Below are 26,973 nucleotides of genomic sequence, written 5' to 3' on the forward strand. Positions count from 1 at the left end.
GTTTCTTTCATGCAAACTGCTTCAAGTGGCATCGAACCCATTGACAGGCACTTTAGAATCCATTGGAAGGGGAATGAAATCAGTTTGGAGCAGTCGAAATGATAGGAATTCGTCCTAAGAATCTGGCAATGAATATAAGAAAAAGTTAAAAAGGTTACCTTCAGTTATTTTTAGGATTCTTTGATTGCTGTAAGAGAAGTAGAGAGCGCGGTAAATCAAACATAAATGTCATGCCCTTGCAAATTAAACTATACAAATATCAAGTATACATCATGTGGACTTTAGAGGCAGCCCAGTGGCACGATTCTTATCCACGTCCAGAACTAAAAATTTCTATTGAAACTTAAAACGGAGATAAAAAGAGACTTGACTTGAGCGGTTCTAATTATATTTTCACCAAGTTGAACTGAAAACTTGTGCCACTTGACTGAAAAAGACACCAACGTCTGCGTTTGAGTGACCAACTTCCGCTGCCCCCTAGAAAATTAGAACTGCGAACCGATAAACTGCAATGACCGTCTGTATACTGGCTTGTGAATGGGCCATCGAGTGGCTTGGGGTTTTGTCCGTACTGCGATGGCAATTTTATGTCAGCTGCAGTGCAATATGCAAAAGGAGGCGGTGGCCCGAAATTTCGTAAGCGTCCATTGTCGCGGGTCATTAGAGACACGCGATGCCTGCAACTAGTGCGAGGAAATCGTAGAATCGAAACCAAAAAGGGTCTGGCTGGCGGGGAAAAGGGCCAAATTGGAACACAATACGAAAAGCAAACCGCAATTGATGGTTAGGAAAATGCGTAGGAAAAGCTGACCGAAAATCGTTGTTTTAAGTGCCTCGATCTGAAATCAAACATTAAAGGCAGTAACTATTTATTTGACGATTTCTGTACTATTAGTGGATAATATTCATCAAATCACAATTGATGCTTTTTAGTTATGCTTTACATAGCTTATTGCTGTTATAAATATTCGATCTTATTTCTTTGAGCCGGGGAAACTGCATTTCTTGAACCCCAATACAAGATTCCACCTTTGTAGTCCTATACCATTGTTGTGCCCACATCTGTCGCTGTCGTTGCCATGAGGGCATTTCTGTTATTGCCATTTGTGATGTTGTGGCTGTGAAGCAGCAGGTGCACGGATCTAAACGGTTTCCTATTCGCTTTGGCCTAATGCGTGTATGAATGTTTGGGCGGGTGTGCACGTGAATGTGAACTCAATTCAAAAATACTTAACAAACATTTATTTGAATTTTTCCCTACCCGTACCCGTCTTCTTTTATTATTTGCAGCTCCAACTGCGCTCGCAGTTGTTGTAATAAAAATGCAAATAACTCGAACTCGAATGGGTTTTGGCTAGTCGTATGCAAAGTGCCAAAAGCTTCGAAAATATCTCCCTTATTTTTCTGAATACTTTCTGTTTCGCTCACGAGCATGCACATAATTTTAATGCCAATTCAATTTAATGGTTCATTTCATATGAAAATTGTAAAAAGTCATTGCTGCTGCGGCCGAAAAAAGGGGAGAATCCAGTTCAAAATTTCTTCGAATATTTGGTTGCTGCTGCTGTAAATATCGTTGTTGGTGGCTCTTTGGCATTTTGTCATGCGTGATTTTAGGTAAGGGTTTTTTTGGGGTCTGCGTATTTTCTCTATTGTGTTGCTGCAACCAACGGCAGCAACGGGTCTTTGCCTCCGAATATATTTTTTTCCTATTTATTTATTTTTATTTAACATATATTTTTGTGCGCTTGCTAGGGTGCACTTGGGAATAAAGGTCGATAGGACTTAAAGATTAAAGACAGATTACGATAAACTAAGTTGTGCTGGATGCAACTAGGAATACGGCGTGCCACAAAATAATGATAGCTAAATATTTAATTTAAAGCTAACTTTTAGGGTAGGTAATTTTCGAATCAAAAAAACATCATTCATACTTTTTTTATCGGTCACGTAATAAATATGCGGAAATGCATTTGCATTTTGATTTTCCCACAGCACACATACACAGATGGTCTTTACATTGTGTAAATATAGCCCTTTATATATAAATTGAAAGCACTCTTACATGCATTTCTAAATATATGGATGAATGAAAATTTCCCACCCATCTACATTTTTCTTCTGCTTTTTGACATATTTGATTTATTTTTTGCATTTATTTGATTTCCATACTAAATTATATTCAATTATTGTTGCTATGGCAGCATTCTTGCCTTCTGACATGTCAAACAGTTCTTTCTGCCGAGAAGGAGCAGCATGGGTAGCAAGGGGCATATATGCTTTCATCCATTTTTAACAATAATTATATGCGTAGTTATCAGAACAAACTAACTAAACGTATCAATCGTCAAAATATAAAAAATATATATGTATATAAAGCCACCAATCTCTATTCTTACAACTTAAAATAAACAAATTCTCTTAAATAAATAACTATATTTGACAAAAAAATATTTATTTTCCGTAATGTAATATCATAAAATAAAATTCACAAATCATTCTTCGTCTTGAGACTTTTAATCAAGCGACTAATCTACATATGTGCTTCAAGAGAAATTTTTTTTCTAGGACTGGTTTGTTGGCATTTAATTTCCCTTGAAAAAGTAATTTATAACACGTTCTTTACAGGGAACTTTGTTGGGTTGAATTTTCCAATTTGTTGCAGCCAAACAAGCGTTACTTACTTTTACTCACATTCACCCACCCTACGCATGTTCTCAGAAAGTTGTGTTTTTTTTAAGTCCCGGAATAATCCTGTTTCTGGAAGTCAGCACCATAACTGCCATTGGTGAGGTTTCTCAGCAATTTGTTCGTTGCATTCTTTTCGCTTTTTCTCGTGGTGGGTCATGGGGAAAGGAACCCAGATCAAAGCCGCTGGAAACTATATTTAGCTAGTTATGATTGGAGAGAGCATCAGGTCTTGATTTTGTTCTCGATATGTCATATTCGTCCAGGGAAAATGTTAATGCAATGACAGGTGAAAAAAGCCAGTTCGAGATGTAGTTTGATCATACTATTTTTGATTATTTCCCTTTAAATTATGTTTCTCGAACACTAAAACACTTTGATGATCAATTATATTTTATGAACTTGAAAGGAAAACATTGCCTTCCAGAACAGGTACTGAGGAATTTAAGAGTTTCTCTCAGTTAATTGATACTCTACCCCAAGGGCTTTAATCGCCAACAGTTTAAATCCTTTTCATTTTCAGTCCGCTACACAAAATCCGATGCTCTGTTGCGGCCTTAAAACTTTAAATGGCCTAAGTAGGGTATGGCTGGGAAATATGCGCTTGGCTAATGGATTCTTTTTTCTTTATTTTCTTTTTATTTGGGATGGGGGTATTGGTGGCTCGTTGTTGTTGTGGACTAATGGAAGCGCCGACGACGACCTTAAAAATGTAAATAAATGTTTCTCTCGTTTTGTTGTTCACGAGCTGGCTACCTTGTGCTTAACCCCTTGAAGCCCTCCAACACACCCAACAACACACACACTCCTATTCGTTTTACCCCTGGGGCTCCTGGTAGTGGGTTTCGTTTGGCCGCTTTTAATGCCGCGTAAATTTTGCAGGATAATCCAATAAAGAGATTTTCGTTGTGGCTGTAGCCGTGGGGTGCATACACCCAAAACTCACTCAAAAAATGGGAAAACATTTTCGCTGAGACACGACAAGCAAAAAAATCGCGCTTGTGTTTGTGAAAACAATTGATGGGACCCCCAACGACGGAATTTAGAAATGGTGTAGACAAGTAATTTCTGCAGCACAAAATAGAGACATGCTGCAATGCAATCGAAGTGAATCAGTGTAAATAATAAAACTAAATTATACACTACTCGATTTTTTATTAAAAATAGCCACATTTAAATTATTTACTTTTAAATGTATTTAACAAAGGTGAAGGAAATACACTTTATAGGCTTAAACTTTATATACATAAACTCATTCCTACATAAAAAAATAAGCTTTTTTATATGAAACGTATTTAAATAAATACAGTAAAAAGCAACTACTTCCTTTGTCAGTTTTCATTTTTTAAATGGCCAGGAAAAGGCCCGTAAGTGTACTTCACGTCCACTCGAAGACCACCTACCACTTTTAAAGTCCATATGTATATTTAGCCATTCATAAAACAACGACAACAAAAAGGGGAAAAACAAAAAATTATATAAAAGTTAAATTAGTTTTCGCACAACTTTTTCCACACCTTAAATGCATTGATGTGTAAGGATGCCAATATTCATGCTTCTCAGTTAAGCATAGGAAAAACTACTTAGTTAAGTTTTAAGCCTAGTTTAAGATAAGAAAAATCGTATGTCGAATTCTCCTATTGATTTTGATAATTTAAGTTAATTCGCTGAAGCCGACTAAAAATAACACATATTTGGCTTTCATGACTTGTCATGACTTTTAAATTAAACTTATTATTACATTTAATTTATATTTTTCCGGTCAAGTATGTGTATTGGCTTCAAGGTAACTGACAGTCACAAATTGCACCATGGCTACAGCTCAGTCACACCTAAACTAAAGTCAAACGCCAAAAGCAAAACTCACTCGCTTTTCCCATTACATTTCAAATTTCCTCTGGCTGAAGGAATCGTACAGTTGCCGATTTCCAAGACAAAACAAATAGCAAACGAAGCGTGTCGAGCGAGAATTCCTAGCGTTCTCCAAGGGTAAAGCGAAAGAAATCAATAAATTTCAAAGGAAATAATTAAGCAAGTAATTGACTTGGATTTCTTTTAGGAATTCCTCCATAAATCTCCTCCAGCTAAGCTAGCTCAGAGCGTATAGAACCTAAAATACGAGAAGGGAGGCAGGGATCCTCGCCGACATCTCCTCCTTGTTAGTTATATGGTGTTTGTGTGAGCAGGCCAAAAAGGATTTCCAGATTAAGTATGTGGGAGAGTGGTACACTATGTTTCAGCAACATAAGAATCTTTCAAATATTTTTAAATAAAGTCAAAGCTTAAGATATGGTTTACATTTGCTAGTACAACTTATCTGCAAGGTAGCAAATAAAAAATGAATTCAAAATGCTGGAGAGAATGCTATCATTGTATTGCCGAACTTTAATTAACTAGATTTCGTACTTGATATTATGAAACGTACTGTAATTATCTGACGCTCGTTCGTATATAACCAGCTGCAATTGCATCTTGGGTGGGCGGCGGAAATGGGGATGGCAGCATCTATTTTACAGTTTCAACACGCCCGGAATGCGCCACACTTACACTTGCCACTAGCTGCTGGCATTCCTCGTGTATCTGTGTGTGGGATCTGTGTCTGGGATGCGGGAAATAGGATACATATGGGCGGGAACTTGGGATATAAATAGACAGAATAAGACCAGCGCCTCCAATGCCAAAGACGTCGCCCGAAATTAAAGCCAAAGGCATTTCGGCAAATATGTTTGTTTGGTCAAACCCGAAAGCCATGGAATATTTGCACACACTTGCCTTCGAACGGGCGAACTGTTACAGTTCCCGACAAGTGTTGATTGTTTGGTCGGAAAGAATTTCCGTTGCAGTCACCGAAAACGTTTGACTTTCTTGATCGTGCTTTAATTGCCTCAATTAAGTTTTCCTAAGAAAAATACACGGCAGCTCATTCAGTTTTACAATTCGAGTTGCGTACTTCAAAATTGCACAATGTCTGCTTGTTACCCCAAAAATAAAATCCTATTTAATTGATTATGGTCAAATTATGCTAATTAATAAAACGTTTCATAGAATAACCGTTACTCATGGCCGTAATTAACCCATGACAATTAATTTTAGCACTTTTTATTTAAAACGAAATCAATAAAAATATGTTTTTGTATTAATATCAGTTTTTGCCACTTATTGCCGACACAAGTGCACAATAAATATATGTTGAGACCTGCAAAGGCTTTTAAGTGGCTTTATAGCTTGGTATATTGATATTTTTTAGTTATTTTACCTTTTAAAGGTGCGCAAGCTTTTTCAATATAATTATACTGCGTTTAATTGGCCTCATAAAAGCTCATGAATGCGCTGGGCAACCCGCATGAATGCAGCCCTGCGCGACTCCTTCCCATATCTTGGCTTCTCTGTCAAATTGTAATTTATACTGGAACGCAGCACATACACCGCCGTCTGGAGCTTAACTTTTACAGTACATCAATAAATTACATTATCCTTAATTTCCCGCGTTTTTCCCGGTCAACACAGCACAAGCGACAGCAACGACATTTAACCCGCCCGCAGCCTTCTGGTCAACGACTCCTGCTGAGCCAGCAGTGTGCTGAAACTTCTCGGGTGTGGGGGCCAAAACTTCAGCGGAGGGAAAAGGCCCTTAAGTGAGTTGAAAAATCATGGAAAATAGGTTTCATTAAACTGTAACTACAGATATAAAAGTACAAGTAAGGAAAATTCAATTGGATAAACTAAAAATGCATAAAAAGCCCATTACAAATTAAGCTCGTACTGAAGAATTCGCGGCATGAAGAGAACATCTGAATTTTTGTTATAAATCAGTATTTGTAATTTGTATGTTCCGGAAATAGAGATTGCGGTCTAAATTTCGATTGTTGATTTGATTTGGCTATTACCTGCTAAAATGGAGCAATTGCATACCTGCTGGGATACCTTGGGATTGTAGTATATTGAATGAATTTTGGCGATTGGTGAACATGTCTGCGTACAAGAGCATGTGTGCATAAGTCCATTCAATTGAATCGGGGATTCGGGACGGATTGAGGTGGATGAAAGCGAGGACTGACTAACAAACCTTAATTAAGCAACGATGTATTGCGATTATCTGATATTGAGCTGCCCGCTCACTCAGTGGAGGAATATTGAATACTTAAGCAATTGAGTAATCCCTTGAACACTACGACTTCACCCGCTTTAATAAGGTCTGATTTGTGCAAATGAGTTTATGTTTGCTTACCTGCATTTGTGGATGGGTCCATGCTATTGCAACGAAATTTAAGCTTATCGGTAGTCTGGTTTCAAATATCTATACCTGTCGAACAACTGGTATCTCGGACACTCAGTATTATTAGTAGAGTTCGGATACAAATACTATATTTGGTTGTTCCTCTATTGTATTTACCGACACGCCCCACTAATCGTTGGATATCCTTCAAATTGTTTAGTGTCACGCAAAAATAAAATTAATGCCTCTAAGGCGCTTTGTATTATTAGCTTGTTATGGAAAATACCTTTTCTAAATATAGAAATCATCAGTGCTGTTTATATATGTATTTGCCCAAGCCAAGGTATACTATTTTTTGCAAAATGTAGTTGAGAGGTATTCTTTCGGCGCAACGTACAGTATAGTTACATTGCTTTCTGGGAAAAGGGAAAAGGCTTGATTGTGTCCTTTGTCCTGGTGAATTTGACTTTTTTTATATTAATGTCGACAAAGAAATCAAAATCAACTTGTTGTCGATGTCCGCTGTTGGGGCACATTTCTTGAGGGTGGACTGTGGGCTGGATGGCATTGTTTGTGAGTTTGTCGTCCTTTCTGTCGTTGTCATTCGTCAACGTTTCGCGTGGTTGAGTTTTCGGGTTAAATTAATTAAGCGTGTGCGTTTTTATTGTTGATTGAATACACCGTCGAGGGCGAGGCCATTTGAACCGGCCTGAACAATAAGCTGTTTGTATTTTTATGTACCAAAGGTATTGACTTTTTTACTAAGTTGCCTGCGATTTGCACGGATTTTAGGCAAACAAATGTGTTAATTTCAGTGCATTTACAAGCTCCGCCATTTCGTTTAATGGAAAATGCATAAATTATGAAAAATCATTTGAAAAATCCTTTGAAAAAATACAAAAAAAATATATGATTCTACATAATAAAACACATTTAGCGATCTTCGTTAAATAGGTTCGTACTAGTAACGTGCCATGCCAGCTCTGTGTGTTAGTTTAGAATTAATAAAATTACCATAAACACTACAGTATCGGATCACAGCCGAAAATGGCAAATAGAACAAAACCACACCGAACTGCAAATTGCGAAATTAAAACTACCGCATCGCAGGCGGAAAGGACAGCCAGGACTGCGTTGGCGTTTGTTTTTCAGTACGAATATTTTGACTGCAGCAGAAGTTTGGCATAAAATTTACTAATTTTATAATGTGGCAGGCAGACATTTATTTCGACGCTAATTACAAACATTTAAACTTTTAATTAGTTTTCAAACAAGCAGCGCAAAAATGCAAAACGAACGCAGCGAAGGCTTGGCTAAAGAAAATTCACCATCGAAAGCGGAAAGTGGTATGATATACATATACATATGCAAGCGAAGTTCTGCAGATCTCTGAACTTATTATGGTTGTTGTTTCTGATTGGGGAGCGTGGGGTATGCAAATTGCAATGTATTTCTATGGCGAATGGAGAGCCAGTTCACTGCTCATTTATGGTAGCAGGAGCAAAACAAACAAATAAAAGGGAAGATAATGGAAATAAAAATAAGCATGAAAATACCATAAACAAATCCCAGCTCAAATTGCCACTCAAACTAAAATGGAAATTGGCTACAAGCAAATGGCCATAAGCAGCTTCCAAAATGTTGAAGAGATCCCAAGCAAATGGAGCAATGAAATATATAGAGGGGAGTGCGATAGAAAAAGTTTTGAATTTTTTAGCCGTCAAAAGTCAGAGTATCTGATTCCCCATTTCCTGCTGGCTCAGCTCCCCTATTTGCAACTGCCCATCAAACTAATTGAACAAGTAAATAGATAGGGATGTCAAATTAGTTTCTAAAGTAAAGCCCGTATTGGGGAATATAAGTTTTCCAGCGTGTGCAATGAATTTCAATTGATGTCTTCCGACCTAATTATTTTAAACAGACGATAAGTTTGCTATAAAACCGTTGTGAATAATGGTACTTTATTGCACCAGTAAATCTGAGCAAGGGAAAATGAAACAAAAGATACATTTGTAATGTATTTCATTAAATTACCAAAATTAATTTTCACGCAACCAGTTTCTAATTTAATATCCCCTCAGTTCATTACACATGCTGGCCAATTACACGAATAAATTCAAGAGAACCTGCGCAAAATCTCGAATGGAATGGATATGAATATTTCATGGGGATATTTGGTGGCACCACCTGACCGCAGATTCCCTGGGCCACAAGTCATAAAAGTATTAATGCCGTTTTAAGTACTTCCGTACCGAGCACTAAATACACCACACCACATATAGAATATACATACATATGCATATGGATGTGAACAAGTAAGCGAGATAGCGAAAAATGCAAAGCGCACTAATTCTAACTGCAGCATAAATTAAAGCTCTCATGAATAATAATTCAAGGCAGTCGGACCGGGGAAATGCCCTACAACAACAACAGCAGCAGCAGAAGCAACAACAACTGGAAAAGCAGACGCACAGTATGAAAGAGCCACTTGAGTAAATGCGTTAGTCGTGCGTTCTCGAATCTGTATTTCGACACCAAAACTCATCAAATCGCAACGGAAAGGCGTATAATACATAAAATGGCTTTATTTCTCAACCTAAAATAGTTTTGTAATATGTACAAACATTTAATTATAGGGAATACATGATGGTGTAAGTTATAGTCTCAAAAAGTTAGAATTTCTACATTCTACATGGATATCATCCACAAATGTAATTGGATTGCATTTCAGATTGTATTTTTCACCAATCTGAGCATTACTTCTAAGTGTACTTGATGGTCATATACTAAATATTTTATATGCAATTCCAAATCCAGGAACATTGCTCACTTTCGTAACTAACTCAGCTTGTGTCGCAAAAAGCCAACAAAATTTTATAGCTGTTGTCATTATTTCATGTGCAGTGCCACATAGTCACGCCCCCGCCACAACCCTGACTGCCCCCTTTTCGTCCTGGCAGAAGCACCCACGAACACACAGCCACCCACACAGCCACATACACGTTGATCATACGCAGCGTTGTGCTTAAAAATTTCAAATGCATGGCACTTTGCTTCAGAGACAGCCGCATCGCATCTCGTGCTCCCTCAGACAGCAAGTGGAAAAACATTAACAACACCAACAAGGACAATTTTTCGTGTCTGCAGCTATTGTTGGTGTTGTTGTTGCTGTTGGTTTTCCTATGCGATTTTCATTTTCATATTTATTTATATGTTTTTACGCTGGCTAAACTATGAGTACAAGTGCACACTTGTCTGGCGCCAAAAACGGGTGCTGTCCCAGCCATTTTGTGGGGGCGTGGGGGAATCGGGCTTAACGCTCCGCTTGCAACTGGCCTCAGGCACTAGTGCCAGTAACCCCAATCTCCGCCAGCACTCTGGCAGGAACGCTCTACGATTGTCTGTGCATTAATTTAAATGCACTGTTTGGCTAGCCAATATAATGGATAGTCATTAGTTCTCGGCTGCAGCCAGTTGGGCCCTGGATAAAATGTTTAAAAACCAAACTAATTTCGTTTTAAGAGGGGCTTTATTCATGGCCCATGACAGAGGGTATTATTTAAAGTGTCACTAATTTGTTTGCCATAATATATTTTTCTATACATTTTAAGATATAATAAATGTTATGGCTAAAATCGTTTGCTTCAACCTTAATTTCAATTTATTTATGAAAATACTTACTTTAAACAATTAGACCTGCGCAGAAGCTCAATTCGTGCTGAATTCACTGGACATGAAAGCATTTATCTGCCTTTGTTCCCTTTTGCAGCTGTAAGCTTAATCATACGGCTCTTAAAATTACAAATCACCGCCATCAGCGAGGCGCCAAGGACATTGCGAGGCTGGTCGGCTGCAAGGATAATAACAGACAACCTGCTGCACAAGATTGAATTCCCGCTTTTCCCTCGCAAGTGTCCTTAACAGTGACCATTTAACGGTAATTATTGCAACACTGTGGCACATTTTAAGTGCTCTCGCAGCGAACTTTTCATTCGGCTCTTCCAGTTTGATGGTCAACACCTGGCCAACAGCCAATTGGCCCACCTGGGCTGCATAAATTTCCGGCTCAGCATTTTACTTAATCCCGTCTATTTTGCGAAAGGATTATCAAGGCAACTTTTTAATTCGCCGCCCAAGTGGCAGGGCTACATCGGCGCCATCGGTCGTGATGTCAGCAGTTTTGTGCGGTGGCCTTTTAATGGGCCCCCACTCCCATACCCTTTCATCCATCAGCAGCCCGACTTGCAGGTAGAATCGCCAAGGATCCTTTTAATGCCCATTGAGGGGCCCATTTGATGCGTGGCCAACTGAGCGTGCTCGGGAACTTGCCAACTTTGCCAGCAGGCGAGAAGATAATAATTTGAAATGATGGATTAAAGTAGCCGTTAAATTGAAGGAGGTAAGCTAAACAGAAGGGGACGTTTGCGGTCCTTAACAATTGAAAAGCGTGAATAAGGACGAAATATGCCTGAGCAGTAGTAACTTTTATTTATTTTCAAAAATATGTATTTATTTAACATTTCCTAGCAAATATTTTAGCGTTGGGGGACAAAGTGCTAAAGTATTTGTCAGTACACTTTACTTGCGAAATTCTTTCAGTGAAATTTAATGAATAGTCTAACAATCCATCTTAGGTATGCCATTTTTAGAGCATACCGGAATTCTCAAGCACTTGCCAAGGGAACAAATAATAAAAAAATAGCAAATATTTGCACACATATCTGCATCGCAATTGACTTCAGCATGAATTCCTTTCGGTATACAGCATTATTCAAAATGATGGACTTAAGTAGCCGTTAAATTGAAGTGGGTAAGAGAAAATAACAAAGCCAAAAGGGGGAAAGATAAATGTTTGCTTATGCCAGCGCGTGTGTTTGTGTGGCTTAAGTTTAATACGCCATTCAATCAATTTCTGCACCGCAACCCGATCCACTGATGCCTGTGTGCCGGGCAGCCTTATCCTGTCGATGTCCTTTCTTTTCAATATTGTCGTTTGCATTTGCAGGGGAAGAGAATCCAGCGGAAAACGAACGCGTCATTATCCTTTCAGGCAAACTAAAGCGTGGCTGCTGCCCAGGACCTCATTCTCGCACTTCTTTAGTCGTCGTGATTCACATTCTGCATCTTGGGGCCCGTATCCTGGCCAGCCACTCCTCCTTTTAAGTCTTTTGTCTGGCCATTTATTTATTTATTTATTTATTGTCATGCTTGTTTATTGTTTCGCCTGTGATTGCCTTTGGCTTCGCTCTCTTGATTTCTAGCCGCACACTCCTGTTTCCTTATTTCAGAGCATACATATGCATACGCTACGACTTGATGAAGTTTATTAGCTTTGTGGCAAATGAGTGTCATTTAGAGATAAGGACGAACTCATTTCTCTGACTGTAAAAACAAAAACAAGAACGAAAAAAGGGCAAATGACGGCATGTAATGAAAGTAATTTTGCAATAATTTTGGCCTGAAGCCAGTTAACTGTGTTACCTCGTAATCTAATATATCTAAAATATTTTACCATATTGCTATATTTAAAGAATTCTTATGATCAAATAATTTTTTTTTTGTAAACTCATCAATAATAAATCCAAAATTATATTGTATTAAATATCATAAAATATTTAGAAGTTGGAGGACACAGAACGAATTTATTTAGCACTTTTTTCTTAGCTAATTATTTTGTGAATTTTTTAGCCTGCTCAAAATTCTTTTCAATGCAAAACAAATTTGTATATACCTCCGGAAATCACATATTGCCATTAATGAGCAGCACAATTAAATTTCACTCTCAAAATTACTCGAAAGGATGAACAACAATCGTGCATACGGAAAGTTGACTAGACATTGCTCTTTCCATTCTTTTATGTAATACCATAATTTAGTTATTAAAATAAATGTACGCCCACGGCTGTCGGTAAGTTTTGATGGATATTTTCAATTTATACTTTTCGAAATTTACGAAGATCTTTTTGAATTCATGAATTGCCCCTGGAATACCAGCCATTCTGTATACATTAAATGAAAGTTATGCAAAATTGGGAATGTACCTACGTGAGCGGATGTTTGTGTGTGTGTGTGTGGGCTGTCCTTTATTTTCCCATGGCATAATATAAAACATCCTGTTGTTGGCTCTCACATGCCTATTGTCATGAATAACCCGTCCTGAAGGTATGTTTATGTTTGCGTTTGGCAGTGTGTGAGCTTGTCTGAGTGGGTTTTGTACATTTTTGTGACTGGCTTAAATTTGTTGCGTTATTTGCGTCATTTCCGAAGCAAATCAAAAAAGGGGTGAAATGCGAAGGCCCGACAATGTGCGGCAAAAAAATAAATAATGGCAGGAGAAAAAAGAGCTACTATGTGTGGGCGGACTGTGTAAAGTGTGTGCTTAATCAGCCAATCAATTTCATATACATATTTTAACACTCCAATGCGTTGGTAAAGAATAAAATTCCAATGCCGCTTGAGTTGAGCCTCGGGCCACAACAAAATGCCTACCGAAACATTCCAGAGAATTCAATTCGCATTGATCGCACAATGCAAAATAGTTCAGCATTATATGGCTATTTGGACAGGCAATCGTATTGAATATTTACGTTTTAATTTTTAATTATCGGCAAGAAAAGTATTCCATTCATAGCCAAATGCGACTGCATACTTAGTAGCTTGTTCCAAACTAATTGGTTTTTAACAATAATTGGAACGCAAATTCCGCATTTTTATATTCCGAGACACATTTGAGCACCTGGTGTGGGATTGACATACGATACTTTTAAGTTCCCCATAGACGTTGATGGATACATTCCCAAATTTAAACTGTCAGGCAATAAATCACCACCGAGAATTGCTAAATCTTCCGTGACATCATCAAGTCACTTAAATAATTTCATATCCTGAAATTTCACAGTTTTTCGCAGCAATCTAATACACCTATAGAGTTATTGGTACCCACCCACCCACACATGTGAGGAGTAAAAAAGCACATCCCCATAAAGTCTCCTTGCTTAGTGGCATGTCGATAGGACCCTGTGGGAACTGCTAAAGTGCAGCCACTTAGCAGGGCTCTGTAGTTGCAGCTGGCATCGCCTAACACATCGAACGTTAACGTATTTATGGCTGCACTCAGCCTGACATCCACCAACTGCATTGGCATACAAAGTGGGTGGCGATGGCAGTTTGGGGCAACATAACTTAAACTGGCGACTTAAATTTCCCGTCACCATAGCATCCATTTGGGGCAATTATAACGTTTCCTGACTTTGCAGCCAACAAGGCGAGAATACATTTGTATTCAATGTTTGTTTCTTTCGCTCGGTTTATATTTTTTTTTCACAATTTTCGTAACATTTCCGCCTTTTTGCATTCAATTTAATTTAACATAAACATTTATATGCTTATATTATTATCCAACGCACACGCTGGCAGCGCAGCTGCTGTTGTGCACTGTGCAGAAGGGTTTCATGCTTCAAGTGAGCATACGTAGCGTATACGTAATGTGCAATTTTGTAACGGACTGAAGGGGTTAATGCAGTTAAAGGGGTGGCCCCAGTTTATGAGGGGAAAAGTATTCACTATAAATTTTGTGTGCGCACCGCTTGCAACAACAACGGGCGAACGAGGACGGGAACAACTGCAACAACAACTTAAATCTTAAGTAGCTCAACTTGTTTATTTATCGAAGCAAAAGTTAATGCGATGGTGGTGCGAGCGGGTGGCACGTTGGTCGGTTGGTTGCATGAAAAATGCAGCAATGAGTCAACTCATTGTTGCTGTCGTACCCACATTATTTACAACTGTAATTTCAGGTGCTGTTCGTAGGTAGGCATTTTTGTTGGCTTTACGCTTTAAGGGTACATGGAATTTTTTTATTTAAACGGATATTGCTCAAGTAAGGTAATACATAACTAATTTAAAGAAAAATTTAGTGACTACTCAAAATATAAAGCCATAAGCTGCAGACAAATGCGCTACCACATTCTAGATAGATACAAGCAGATACAGATACAGATACGAGGACATGATGTGGCCAACTCATGGGAATAAAAGATAGAACAGCAGGACGAGGCAGAGTTGCAGCAGCAGAGCTTTTAATTTTCCAGACACGTGCAAGCGGCGTAAACAACAAAACAAGTCCGACATATCAGAGGACAAATAAGCAAAATTTGTTTTGATATCTCTGCTTGTTCTGTATCTCTGATAGTACCCAGTTCGTGTGAACAAATGAAGTATATCGTGTTTAGCCTAGAATAATTGTTCATAAAATTATTTAAACAAATGACAAATTTATTTAGAAGTACATTACCTTTTCAGAGGGTGTCTCGTAGTCGGAACGCTAATATTTTCTGCAAACTACCCATTTTTCTGTCTGTATGCTTGTTTCTGAAGATTGTGCACGCATGACTTTAATGCAGTTATAAGAATGGCAGCACAGCATCAAAACCATCACTAAAGATATCCCAGCTTGCGTGCTATGAAATTGCGTAGTCGGTAGACTCCATATTCGAGACTGGACAAGGACACCAGAACTATACTGAGATATGTTACGGTTTTTAAAACTATCTTTGGCCTAGCAAAATTCAAAAACGGATATATATAGTGTTTTCCGTCTCTGAAAAAATAAAACTGATAAGTATTAGAAGGCCAATGCTAAATAAAGCCAATGCAATTACAAGTTACGACCGCCCAGGGCATAGAATAGTATTGCGAATATTCCGTAAGTATGGAGGAATGCCAGTGGATATACAAAGTGAAGAAGTCGGGCTGGTTGCGCCACCAGAAAGTTATCGATGGTGAAGAAAATAGGTGGCAGCAAGTGAGTCCATATGTTATACAAATCGGAAACCCGAGTCGGATTAGTTAACACCCGATCCTTGGGATATATAGCTGTCCAATAGGCGAATGCAATTACGCACGCCAATGTGATGTTAGTCCAATAGCAAGCCCAATAAACCTTAATCAAGCAACTCGGGGGAACTAAAAACAGAAGAGTATTTAATGTATAATACGAGCATTAAATGAATTAATTAATAATTTCCTACCCCAGGTTTCCGGCTTGTAGTGATAGAAAGTCACAAGTATTGCTCCGGCAATACTGGTAACGCCACACAACACAAATCCCCAGTTGGTCAAGAATATAAAAAAATTTCCGTTGTTGTAGTACTCAGAAATACAACCGACCACGCCGGCACCGAAGAATCCGCCTAATGCCCATCGGTAAGCCAAGAAAATAGAAGATTTTGGCCCAGACTGCCACTACAAGTACAATTTTTATGAACAAATCGATGGAAAATTAAAACAACCAACTTGCGAACGTAGGAAGTCCGTGGGAGAATGATGATGTAAGCCAAGTCTACGGAAGCGGAGCTCATCCCGTAAACTTAAGGGCTCTTGAAGATTGCCGGAGGATAATTCTGGCTCAGTTCCGGCCAACAAACGAAACATTTACTTACAATAATAATTTGCTTATTTGATTTTATTTCGAATCGTTTGTAATTCAACAGAGAAATGACTTTAAGTTCAAGGCCCGCATGGGCATCGACTTTTCGGCGGCAATTATCCCATCGCATATTCCCCTGGACTCCTTATCTCGCGGAGCACGCGGCCTGGCTTGCATAATTAACAGATACATGCGATTCAGTTGGGGTCTCCAGTGCGTGCGATTCAGCCGGGGTTCCGTGGTTCGTGGAATCCCCGCACCTCTCGTTCCACGCAAATTACGACATGTGGCTGACATCATTTTCCTTCCTCAGCCATTCAAAGATTACGGTGGGCGGAAGTGGGCTCCGAGAAGAATGTTACAGGATGTCGTTTTGAGCCAAGCAGACACTTTTAATTGAGAGACACTTGGCTGAGCTGTAGCGTGCAATTAAAATGCCATTACATGTCAAAATAAAGCATCAGCTGCACAGTGGAATGGGATGCTCTAAAGCACATACTTTATTCAAAAAATTCGAAGCCAATTGTTTTTAATGCTGTTATTGCTTATAAATTAAATTTAAATTAAATACAATATCTATAATGATAAAAATTGCCCACCAAACTTTTGTGGCACCTCTGAGCCACAGTGCCGCTTTGCCTAGTAAGTTTCAATTGGAATGTTTTACGATTCTTTCTAGCTTCTGGCATTGGTGGTCCTTGGGTGATTCTCCTGTGAAAACAACTTGGTTGGCCAGAAAGTCTAGGTACTTAACACCCCTTGAGATTCCTGGAGGCGAAATTCTTCTTGTTGTCCTCCAGACACTTTGCTCAACTCTTTTATTTTCTACACCTCTTTTTCGTAGACTAGTCTGCATATTCCGAACAAATCACGTCGAAAGAACCACATAGTTGTATATTTCGAAATAAACATCTAACGCCCTAGTCCACCTTGGGATCATTTAATATGCAAATTTGTTGCCAACATTCACTCGGTTGATTTTGTCGGAAAATTCACATTGTTTACGTCCTTTCTTGCTTTGTGAATTTATTTTCCTAGTTTTCGTTTTTCCAATTGATTAGCTGATTCTTACATCAATCAAAAAATATATTTTTTGATGAGACAGGAAATTTCTCCGGTATTCGAGTGTTGTTGGATCAAAGACAATTTATAATTTGACAATTGCTGCGAAAATTATTTAGAGGGCTTGAAATTTCCAGGCTCAGTGACAGTTTGAAACCTTTAAGAGTGAAATTGTATTGATGTCGAACTAAAAGTATGCAAAGTGCACTTAAATTTTATTTGTGTTAGATAAGTAACTACTGTTATTTTATTACGATGTCGACACTACAAGCTGTTGGGGTGGAAAAAGTACTGAGATTTCGATCGAAGCACTTCCGTAGCTCAAATCGGAAAAGTGAGGGTTCAATTGAGCTCCATGAGCCTGGGGAAAAATTAAATTTGCCAGCGGCGAGCCCATTGGCGTGCCCTACTTTCTTCCGCCCAAGGAAGTCAACTCTTTGGCAGTTTGCCATCAAGTTGCGCTTTAAAAGTGCGTGCTGCCATTAGGGTGCTTTCGTGTAGCAGGGTGAAGTCAAGGGTTAAGTGTTTTAAAGTGAGACGCCATTCAGGCCATTTCTATGTTATCGCAATTTACCAACCACTCCTGGCGCCCCATGAGGCGATACCTCACGTGTCATTATCTTAATATAAAGGCAGTCCTTGCCCCGATCGTTCTTTCCACATGCCTCCCGCTTGATAGAGCTTCTTTCAGCTCCCATATCTCTTACTTGACTACACAATTAAGTGGCAGGGCGTTTGCCAGTGTGGAGTTCTCATGTAGGGTGGCTTAAAATTAAATTTCTCATGCTTAGAGTGCGAGGACCTGTGCCGTTGCTCATTATTTTATAGTCACGTGGCTGGATGGATACGAATACGGATACGGGCTGTGGCTCGTTACTGCGCGGCTATATCACAACTTGAGATTCGTCGAGAGCTCTTAAACTTCTAGTACATCACTTAAGCTGGGTAAACTAACTATGCGATAAAGAGCAAAAACGAAAGGGGTGCAAAAAATCCTCAGAAGGAAGTAAGCTTTCGAAAAAGTAACTCAATAAACAAAGAGTGTAAATACTCTAATTACAATGATATAAAATGCTCTATTAAAAGCAACAGTTAATAAAAAAAATATATTTTCATCATATTAGCTAACCCAAAATAACCTTTATCTAAAAATATGTATAGCATTAAAAATAATCAAATCTCATAGAGCATCTTAATATTCATATGCCTGATTTCTACAACTTTTTTGCTTTCTTTTGAAGATATTAGTGATGTTATTCCCAGCAGGAAACTTCACATGCAATTTGCAATTTTTCCTTTTCTCCACTTCATTTCGTAAATATTTAGTGTGTAATTTTTATATACTTGCCTTATTTCCGTAGACAGCATAATGAGAAAGGTTTTTTATGACTGCTCTATTAAACAATATCAACATTTTATATTTATTTGAATTTAAATTTTGCAAGGGAAATTAAAAGAAGTGTCACGTGCATGTTAACCTAAATAAATAGCTTTATAAATGAAAATATGGAAAAAATGTTGACATGTTAAATTAGTAATCTATTTTTGCTATGATATTTGTTATTATTATTATATGCCAATAATCTTGACTTGGTACGGTCTCAGCTATATTCCACCAATAAATTCATCTAAAATCTCTAAAAATTTTAAAAATATGTGATTTATCGAGACTCTGCAAAATAGCGTTAAATAAGAACTAAACGAATTTTATTGAAGCGGTGTCATTTCAACAATATGATGAATGAAACAAAACTTGTTGATTTTCTGAGAAATGCATTTAAAAGTCCCGCAATTTAATTATTACCAAAGAAAGCGCAAACACAACACGCCAACTTCGCAATGCTCTCCTCTTGCCCTCTGCGGAAATCAATGCATGCCAAAATGCATCTGGATCTGAATGCATATTGAAAATGTGCATAAAAGCTGGCTGGGGCGAAATCAAGGGGGTGGTGACAATGCCGTCTGCTCGGTATTTTTGCAACTCGCACACCCACAATCAATTATGCAATATGAAAAGCCAAGGCTTGTCCGAGGAAAACGAAAAATCGAAAAGCATTTGCGGCAATTTCTCAATTCGAAGTGAAGGCAGTTGGCATGGCATGCAGGGGGCTGAATTGTGACCCAGAGGCGCCGAAAAGGGGCTGCTTTCCATGGGAAAGAGATAGGGGCAGGGATGGGGTGCTGTCAGGACGGACGGCATCGTAACCGGACCCCGGGCTACGTCGACGTCTGCATTGCGCCATGCAAACTCGAGCTGCGGCAGCAACAACTCATTTTTTCCCATTTTGTATTATTGACAAAGAGGGGGGTATGTCGACTGTCGACTGCCGATTTTCATTGAATATTTTTCGGCCAAAACGAGGCCCTCTTCAGGCCTGGAACGTGTGGAGCTCAGAGACCCAGTCAGAGTCATGGCTCCCAGACTGTGTGTCGGGAGTTTGTGCCAAAGGCTAGCAAATAGTTTGCACCACCACCAATAGCAACAATAAGGCTCGAGACTCTTCTACTCGACATTCTGCTGACCTCAATATTTGTTCAACTTTTCAGCAACAATTTTGTTATGCGATTTTGGCCCTCTCAGCACCGCCCCCGTCGCCTGGCTGTCATAAATGCCTGCAGTTTGGCAGTTTGTGCAGTGAAAGTGATTTTCGGATGGGTTCAGTTGGTTTATTGCTTTGATTTGCCGCTGCTCCTGCTACTGCTGCTGTTGCTAAACTTCTGTGGTGCTGATTACGATGGATGGGGTGTGGCTTTTGGCCAGCAATCAGTGCCGGCAAATCAAATTTCATGCCTCAAACAAGAATCCACTGACTGAGCTAAAGGAAGGCGGCTGAATTAAAGAAAGGGGTTCCACATCCAGAACATGCGACTCGGGGGGTACTTACCCACACGCGGCCCAGGAGGCGGCACACCAGGACCACTTGGGAAACGGGGCCCAAACACACGATTGTGAGGAGGCGCAGGCTGTGGGCGTGGCCATGGACCCACAACAGCTGACAAATGGCCGAGGCGAAACAGACGAACAGCACAAAGTTGGACAAGAGAACCAATGTGCTAATGAAGGCCAACTTGCAGCGCTGCAATGAAATCGAAGAAGTGCGCCGACGACAAAGACAAAAGGGTAATCACTTCTTACGGGCACCAGGATAGCCAAATTAAATGGCAAGAGCAGGGCCAGATGATGTCTGAAAAGGACCTCAAAGAATTGCCAGCTGGATGTCCTAAGGACCTCATGCCAACTCTGATGGCGTCCCAAGGCAATGTTTTCCTCATACACCAGTGGTACGTAGTAGAATGTGTTCACCGGTCCGTCCGAGTTAATCGATGCTGTCAAACAAGAAGTTTAAGATTCTAGGTGAATCAAAAGTTTATGGAATCTACCCTGGGCCAAGTGCTTGAACATATTGATCACGTAGTACAGCAAAACGTTGTGCAAAATAAGCATCATAGCGTCTTTTCTGAAGGGGTGGATTGATCGCTAATCATTAAAAGCAATTAATATAGCAATTATTTACACAAGTATCTCATAGCTTACGAAAATCAAAGTAATTTGGTAGAGGAAAATAATGCAAGTCACAATAAGCTCATGGAAATCGGCCATTATAACTGACTCTGCCTTCCAAACGTATAAATTTTGAATCAGGTTTCCAAAACAAACAAATTTAAACAGCTAGACACTGAAATCGTTGCGTAAGATCAAATGATTTCAAAGAACACACAGCCTACACTTAAGATTATCCAAGAAAATAACAAGTTCGCAATAGAAATAAGCAAATGTCTTTAGTCAACTGAGTTAAATACATTGCCCAAAGTAAAAGGTAAATTACTTTAGTACGTCTTGAATTAACTCAAAATACCTTAGCCTTGAGATATCCCAGCCTTTCAATTGTAACTCTTCCACTCTCAGGATCTCTGGCCACGCAAATTATCAAGATGCATTAACATCTTTCCCTTGATATCGCCCCGATTATTATGCCTACAATTAAGAGTATTCGGCCGCAGGTATCTACAAACCTAATGGTTTACAATTACCAATTAACAGATTATTCCAGTGACCAAAGTGCCTAATGAAGATGGAACATCAGAGTCAAGAAGATGAATTGCTAGAGAGCAAAGCATAATAATTTAATTTAAATTTCCAGCCTGTGTGCAAATAATGTAAAACATTCCTGCACATTTTAAGTGCTGCTGCAAATTGACTGTCAGTCAGGCAAAGCGGCCACAAACATCAGAAACTGCAGCGACAACTGCAACAACTTTTGAACAACTACAGCAACAGCAATAAGAGTTACGAAAACAATAACCACACAATGACAATGCAAGGCAATATTCGCATATTATACAAACAATAAACATTGTTAATTAATTTACTTCAACTCGAGCGGCAACTGCACTTTGGCCCACTCTACCGAAAAGGATGACTTTAAGCTTGTGGAACGCATGCAAAGTCACATAAGGAAATAATCCCAATACTTTCAGGGCGGCCTACTGTGATTAAAAAAAATGTAAACTTGAAACCTCATTAATAAAATATAAAGAACATTGAGAGTGTTTCACATTTTTTTCTTTAAAGTACCAAAACTCCATTGGCATGTCCACGAAATAACTTTCCAGAACACTCATCGAAGCTCCCATGGAATTCACTTATTAACGCTTATATGATATGGCGCTTACTTCGGGCTTTTGATAACTTGTGGCATATTTCACGAGCAGTGGCTATAATGCCTCATGCAAGCGGTATCATTATAAATAATGACTCTGATTAAATATGATGTAATCCTTTGCCAGGGCTACCGAATCGGGCATTTTTTAAATGCTGCAAACTTAATTAAGCATTTATCATAGTCGGCAGAGGAAAGGGAAGTGCTGGATGAGATAAGGCGATTGGAGGATGGAACAGACAAGTGCATTAATTAACGGTCTGCTGTCCCTGGTAACTGACCATAAAGGATTTGCGTTATTAATTGAACGATTTTCGGATCAATATTCTACAATTCGCATTGGGAGCTGCGCACTCCCGGGCCACACCTTCCACATTGCATTATACCTTTTATTTTTAGTAATTTGTTCGTTTGGGCCATTTAAGAATAACTGTCACGTACGTCTGGCATGGCCCGAACACACTTACCATTTCATCAAAGTAAATCGAGCTTGAATTGATTTCGCACACATAAGCCGTCCGTATCAGCCTCCTTTCCACAAAAACTACCTTGGCTTGGCCCTAATGTGTGTCATTTGGCCGGCAGTTATCTTTGGGCCAAATGCACAAAGGAGCGGTAATTTTCCGAACATTTCCTTTTTGGCCAAAAACAAAGGACCACGGCGGTAGTTTATTTTTTTTTTTTTTGTTTGATTCGATTTTCTTTTCTTGTTAGCTAAGTGAATTTTTATTTGACATACCTTTTAGTATTTGTCCATTATATTTATTCGATTGGGGACTTTAATATAATTTCATATTTACTTCAGTTATTATGTTCATTGCTAATAAAAGTTTATGAAACTGAAAGTGTAGAATTTCAAAACTAAATAAGATAAGGCCCAGCGTTGAAATTCATATATCAGCCCGATTTTCAATCAGAAAGCGCAACAAGTTATAACCGAAAAAGCCAAGCTCTTTTAATTCCATTTCTGCTTTCATTTCAATTTCATTTGCAACAGAACTGAAATAAAACGGCGAAAACTGAGACTCATTTACACATTTATGTGGGAAAATGTCAGCTCCTGAGTAATTTATGCACACAACGGCATTTAAATGCCTTTTATTTCCTTTTTTCGAAACAAGGCCGCTTCAGTTCGTCACTGTTTCGGGTTCACTTTCATTTTTCACTGCGCCATGTCCCTCTGAGTAAGAGAAATGAGCTGTAATGGGTGCCAAAAGCCAACGACAGGGAAAAGGAGACAGGAGGCCACCACCAGACAATTTATGCGAGCCTGGGGAATTGTTTCGAAAATTGACAAATTATGGTCGTAAGTGCTGCGATTAGTCCGTTCCGTTCCATTCGCCTTTTCGTTTGTTACTTTCGCCAACTGTCGTCCCAAGGTTGTCTTCCCAAGACCACAATGTGCATTACATTCACTCACAGAACAGTTGCAGAAACGGGTTTATGGCATCCATAACATTGCGGGCACTGCGTGTTATTAATAATTCAATTTAGCTGTCTCGCAACAGACGCCGGGTCAGAGAACTCTGGAAAGGCTTGGAGCACGCAACTCCTCCCCATATCTTCGAATTCCCCATTGCCGTGCCCATTTACCGCTCAGCCTTAGCAGTTTTCCCATTCCATTTCCTCGGATCACAGCTCATTATCTATTCATGCAAGTTAAGTGCGAAAGCTCATATAGTGGAATAATAAATTGAATTTCGCCGGGCATCCGGGCATACGTATTAATTTATTTTTATTCCTAAATTCATCAAATGGTATCAAATCAATGTAAGTATATGCCTGGACTTAGCTGCATCGGACTTTTTCGTATCTCAGTATTAGTTGCAACAAACCCGTCGGCGCTTGTGGCGCTCACTGGTGGTGACCTTGCACGCCTGAAAGGACACAAATTAATAGTCTTTATAATATAAAAAATAAATGCTTACCATCCGGCGGTATCGATCCTTTACATGCTCCGGGAGCGCGGCCCATGCCTTAGCGGCCTCTGCAATTAATTGCCGCGGTTTCATGTCACAGTGCTTCTTCCGGAAGGAGCGTATAAAATTTAAATATCCGTTGCTGGTGATTGGACCTTGCTTGCTGCACTTGGGCCTCGTCGCACACCGACTCTTGACCTTAGGCCGAGACGCCTTGCCACAAGCGGCCTTTCGTCGCGGCTTTGCACAGGTCTTTACCGCCTTACATTTGGACGGTACACTTCTCCTTGGTTGTTTACACATTTCAGTGAAACCTTTAGGACTTTCATTTTTTGCAGAAATGGTAATTATGCCATTACACAGACTCTTGCAATCATTTGCATTGTTTGAACTCATCGTACTACAATTATGTAGAAAATTTTTACAATTTCTGAAAAGAAAAGGAGAGTTTATGGGATTATATGGGATGTCGGTTATTAACTGTGATGGAGTATGTTCCTCCTGCATGTGAGTGTGAGTGTTGGCCCCAGAAGCCGCAGAGTTGCTAGAGAAGTCACTTAATCAGTGAGGAACCCGAGTCTGAAACCAGAAGTAAAGCCCAAGCCCAAGCGCTGCAGACCAGGATGAAGACCTGAACAGCAGGAGACAAGCGGTTGCAAGTGCAACAAAGCCCATAATTAATATCAGTTGCAAGCTGCCTCCCGACAACCGACGTTTAGTCACCATGTGTGGGAGCCTAAGTGGCGGTTCTTAGCCAAGACCAATGGGTATTAAGAACTGGTTAATTGTCATGGAAATCTACAGTAGTCTGTAATGAAAATTAGTAACCGGCAGCAAATGGGCAGCGGTTAATAATTAATAGAAGGACTCTCTCCAAGGATAAAAAAGCTATGCCAATATCTGTATAATTCAAGATTACTCAAGTTTCCACAAATCCGAGTAATTAATTTGCCACCCACAGCTGATATTTTCGGCTTGACAAATATTAATTCGAAATATTAATTTGAAATCGTTATGGATGTGTACAAATTACAATTTGTGACCAGCTGTGCCATCGCACCACACTGACTGCATTGTCTTTCAAACCCCACTGAACACCCAGTTGGAATCCAAAATTCCCTTTAGCTAGAGAGCTTCATTCAAGGCCCATTATGCTCCTCTTGGCTTTCCATTCGAACTTAAAATTATCTTGTGGATCAATATGAAAAACAGCAGGAGTTGAATGGGGCTTCGCCGGGAGGAAGTTATCTTGAGAACTATTTTCCTTCAATGAAAGCAAGCCTTGATTGATTAAGTGCTAAACTAGCTTTAAAAGCCAACGCGGGCAGGTAAAACTAAGTAGGAACCGACAGGAGCTGAGGGCGTCGAGTGATTATCATTAGCCGCCAGAGTAGTTGCCATTTAGCACGCACAACGAGATGAGTGCCAGCAACATCAGCAGCAGATGCAACAATGTTTGAGTAATTGTTTGCCGTTGCTGCAGCGTCAACAGCAGCACAAGCAGCAGCAGCAGCAGCAGCAGCAACTGCAGATGCAACAAAATTTGCATGCAAACACAAGTCCCTACTCACCGCCCCTTAGCCCACAACCCCACTCATTGCCCCATTTGGCTGCACACGTAACTGAACGGTGGCAACAACTGCAGCAGTAATTGCAACAAACAATTAGCGTCACTTGGATTTATGTTTACGAGCGGCTGCCTGGACATTTTCGGCCACAATGACAGTGTGCCCCCTGCCTACTGCCCTTTTATGGTTGTCAACGAGCAAAAAGTTGATCAATCAGGACGTGTAATTTATTTACAATTTCACTCGGGCAACGAAAGAAAGAAAGAACCAAGAGTTTCTCTTCAGATTAACTCTATCTTTCTTTCGGCAGAACCGCGTAAACCGCTATGATTTATTTAATTGCCCGCGCTTGCTGCCAGCGTTGCTGCAGCATGTAAATGACGTCATTACAAGGCGTGGGGCGTGGCAAGGTGGTTGGCTGTCGACGGACTGCCCCCGGCATTAGTTTAAAGCCAGATAGGAGGGCCACATCCATCCGACATCTAGACAAACACGCGGGCCGCCAAAAAGGCGTGGCCGCCGAGTTTCCGCTTCGACTTGCAACACTTTGGTGCAACACGCCCCACAACCTTGCAGTCGACAATAATTTAATCGCGTCTCAATGAATTTTACAGAACTGAATTTCACAAAAGCTTCTTAAAAAAAGAATTTTAAAGGTAAACTTTTTTTTTTGATTGGAATACCAATAGAAAATAATTATGCGCTTGGTTTAAAAAAATTGAATTGTAGGGCCGGCCATACGATACACGTTATGTTATTTTGTAAAAATAAATCGTAATCCGTTTTATTTCACTTACCCTTATAAAATTTTTTTTAAAAACCGAACTTTTCTCACAACTAATTTTAAAGAGTGTAAAAATAGGACTGTAAATTTTTGGAAAAATTTTGCTTGTGAACTGTTTGTGTACCAAGTTACAACTAATGTTTAGACAAACCAAGTGCTAGGTATAGGGGTGTACGGCAAAACCTACGCCAACTAGATGGAATAAAGTTAGATTTGATCGAAACGACGCCGGCGGATACGCATCCTGGGAAACATCCTTCTGTTAGGTGGGTACGCCCCCATGTTTCCCTTTGCCGTTGGCAGTGTGGCAAGTTTTCCTCATAGGTGGCATAAATTATGTGAAACAATTTTTATACCGACTATTGCTTGTGCCAAACTCTCTGCGGCTTATTAAAATTTCTAGCCGGCGGGCTAACAAACTCGGTGTGGCTAAGAAATTTTGGGCGAAACGTCTTGGGGATTCCGATTGTTTGGACATGTGTGAGGTTTTCTATTATCTGTAAAATGTTATGATTTATTATGTGCGGGCTCAAGTTGATGGTGCGGCCATAAATTGCGACCCTTTGGAGTCTTGTGCCTTTGGCTTTGCCTCTGCCGTTGGCTTTACCGCTTCCTTTTCCGTCGTTTCATCTTTGGTCTCTGCCTTTG

At 39.6% G+C, this 26,973-nt stretch overlaps 3 protein-coding genes and 1 long non-coding RNA gene across 7 annotated transcripts; 1 reads left to right on the forward strand and 3 right to left on the reverse strand.

Moving 5' to 3' along the window:
* Nucleotides 1–14,953: 14,953 nt before the first annotated feature.
* On the reverse strand, nt 14,954–16,409 carry LOC6732372 (protein rolling stone). The gene is made up of 5 exons (XM_039296599.1): nt 16,199–16,409; nt 15,934–16,147; nt 15,565–15,868; nt 15,198–15,503; nt 14,954–15,136 (listed from the first exon to the last, which is right to left on the reverse strand). The coding sequence occupies exons 1-4, from the start codon at nt 16,334–16,336 to the stop codon at nt 15,341–15,343; spliced, it is 819 nt and encodes a 272-aa protein (XP_039152533.1). The 5' UTR covers nt 16,337–16,409; the 3' UTR covers nt 14,954–15,136; nt 15,198–15,340.
* Nucleotides 16,410–20,107: 3,698 nt separating this feature from the next.
* LOC6732373 lies at nt 20,108–21,092 on the reverse strand. Of its 4 annotated transcripts, none has more exons than XM_016178260.3 (5): nt 20,929–21,092; nt 20,775–20,871; nt 20,530–20,720; nt 20,279–20,470; nt 20,108–20,204 (listed from the first exon to the last, which is right to left on the reverse strand). In XM_016178260.3, the coding sequence occupies exons 1-5, from the start codon at nt 20,992–20,994 to the stop codon at nt 20,172–20,174; spliced, it is 579 nt and encodes a 192-aa protein (XP_016025026.1). In that variant the 5' UTR covers nt 20,995–21,092; the 3' UTR covers nt 20,108–20,171. The 4 variants fall into 4 exon arrangements, with proteins under 4 accessions (XP_016025026.1, XP_016025025.1, XP_016025027.1 ...); XM_016178259.3 differs by having other exon boundaries at nt 20,108–20,209; XM_016178261.3 differs by having other exon boundaries at nt 20,108–20,223.
* Nucleotides 21,054–22,920, forward strand: LOC123327310. The gene is made up of 3 exons (XR_006541962.1): nt 21,054–21,211; nt 21,301–21,395; nt 21,446–22,920. It is a non-coding gene; the product is annotated as an uncharacterized LOC123327310 (long non-coding RNA).
* Nucleotides 22,921–23,747: 827 nt separating this feature from the next.
* On the reverse strand, nt 23,748–26,491 carry LOC6732374 (protamine). Its single transcript, XM_016178258.3, has 3 exons — nt 26,339–26,491; nt 23,983–24,403; nt 23,748–23,931 (listed from the first exon to the last, which is right to left on the reverse strand). The coding sequence occupies exons 2-3, from the start codon at nt 24,367–24,369 to the stop codon at nt 23,875–23,877; spliced, it is 444 nt and encodes a 147-aa protein (XP_016025028.1). The 5' UTR covers nt 24,370–24,403; nt 26,339–26,491; the 3' UTR covers nt 23,748–23,874.
* Nucleotides 26,492–26,973: the final 482 nt, after the last annotated feature.

This window comes from Drosophila simulans, chromosome 2L, assembly GCF_016746395.2.
Source record: "Drosophila simulans strain w501 chromosome 2L, Prin_Dsim_3.1, whole genome shotgun sequence".
In the NCBI taxonomy this organism is placed as follows: Eukaryota; Metazoa; Arthropoda; class Insecta; order Diptera; family Drosophilidae; genus Drosophila; species Drosophila simulans.

Excerpts from the sequence above, each read along its gene's own strand:
- LOC6732373 (XM_016178261.3), bottom strand. The coding sequence starts at position 20,994 with ATGGCCGATTTCCATGAGCTTATTGTGACTTGCATTATTTTCCTCTAC. Across the intron at positions 20,872-20,928 it reads ACCAAATTACTTTGATTTTC|CGATCAATCCACCCCTTCAG; the intron begins GTAAGCTATGAG and ends TTTAATGATTAG. Across the intron at positions 20,224-20,278 it reads GCCTCCTGGGCCGCGTGTGG|CCGCCTTCCTTTAGCTCAGT; the intron begins GTAAGTACCCCC and ends TCTTTAATTCAG.
- LOC6732372 (XM_039296599.1), bottom strand. The coding sequence starts at position 16,336 with ATGTTTCGTTTGTTGGCCGGAACTGAGCCAGAATTATCCTCCGGCAAT. Across the intron at positions 15,869-15,933 it reads CTACAAGCCGGAAACCTGGG|TTCCCCCGAGTTGCTTGATT; the intron begins GTAGGAAATTAT and ends TTCTGTTTTTAG. Across the intron at positions 15,504-15,564 it reads GCCCTGGGCGGTCGTAACTT|AGACGGAAAACACTATATAT; the intron begins GTAATTGCATTG and ends TTATTTTTTCAG.
- LOC6732374 (XM_016178258.3), bottom strand. The coding sequence starts at position 24,369 with ATGAGTTCAAACAATGCAAATGATTGCAAGAGTCTGTGTAATGGCATA. Across the intron at positions 23,932-23,982 it reads AGGATCGATACCGCCGGATG|GCGTGCAAGGTCACCACCAG; the intron begins GTAAGCATTTAT and ends GTGTCCTTTCAG.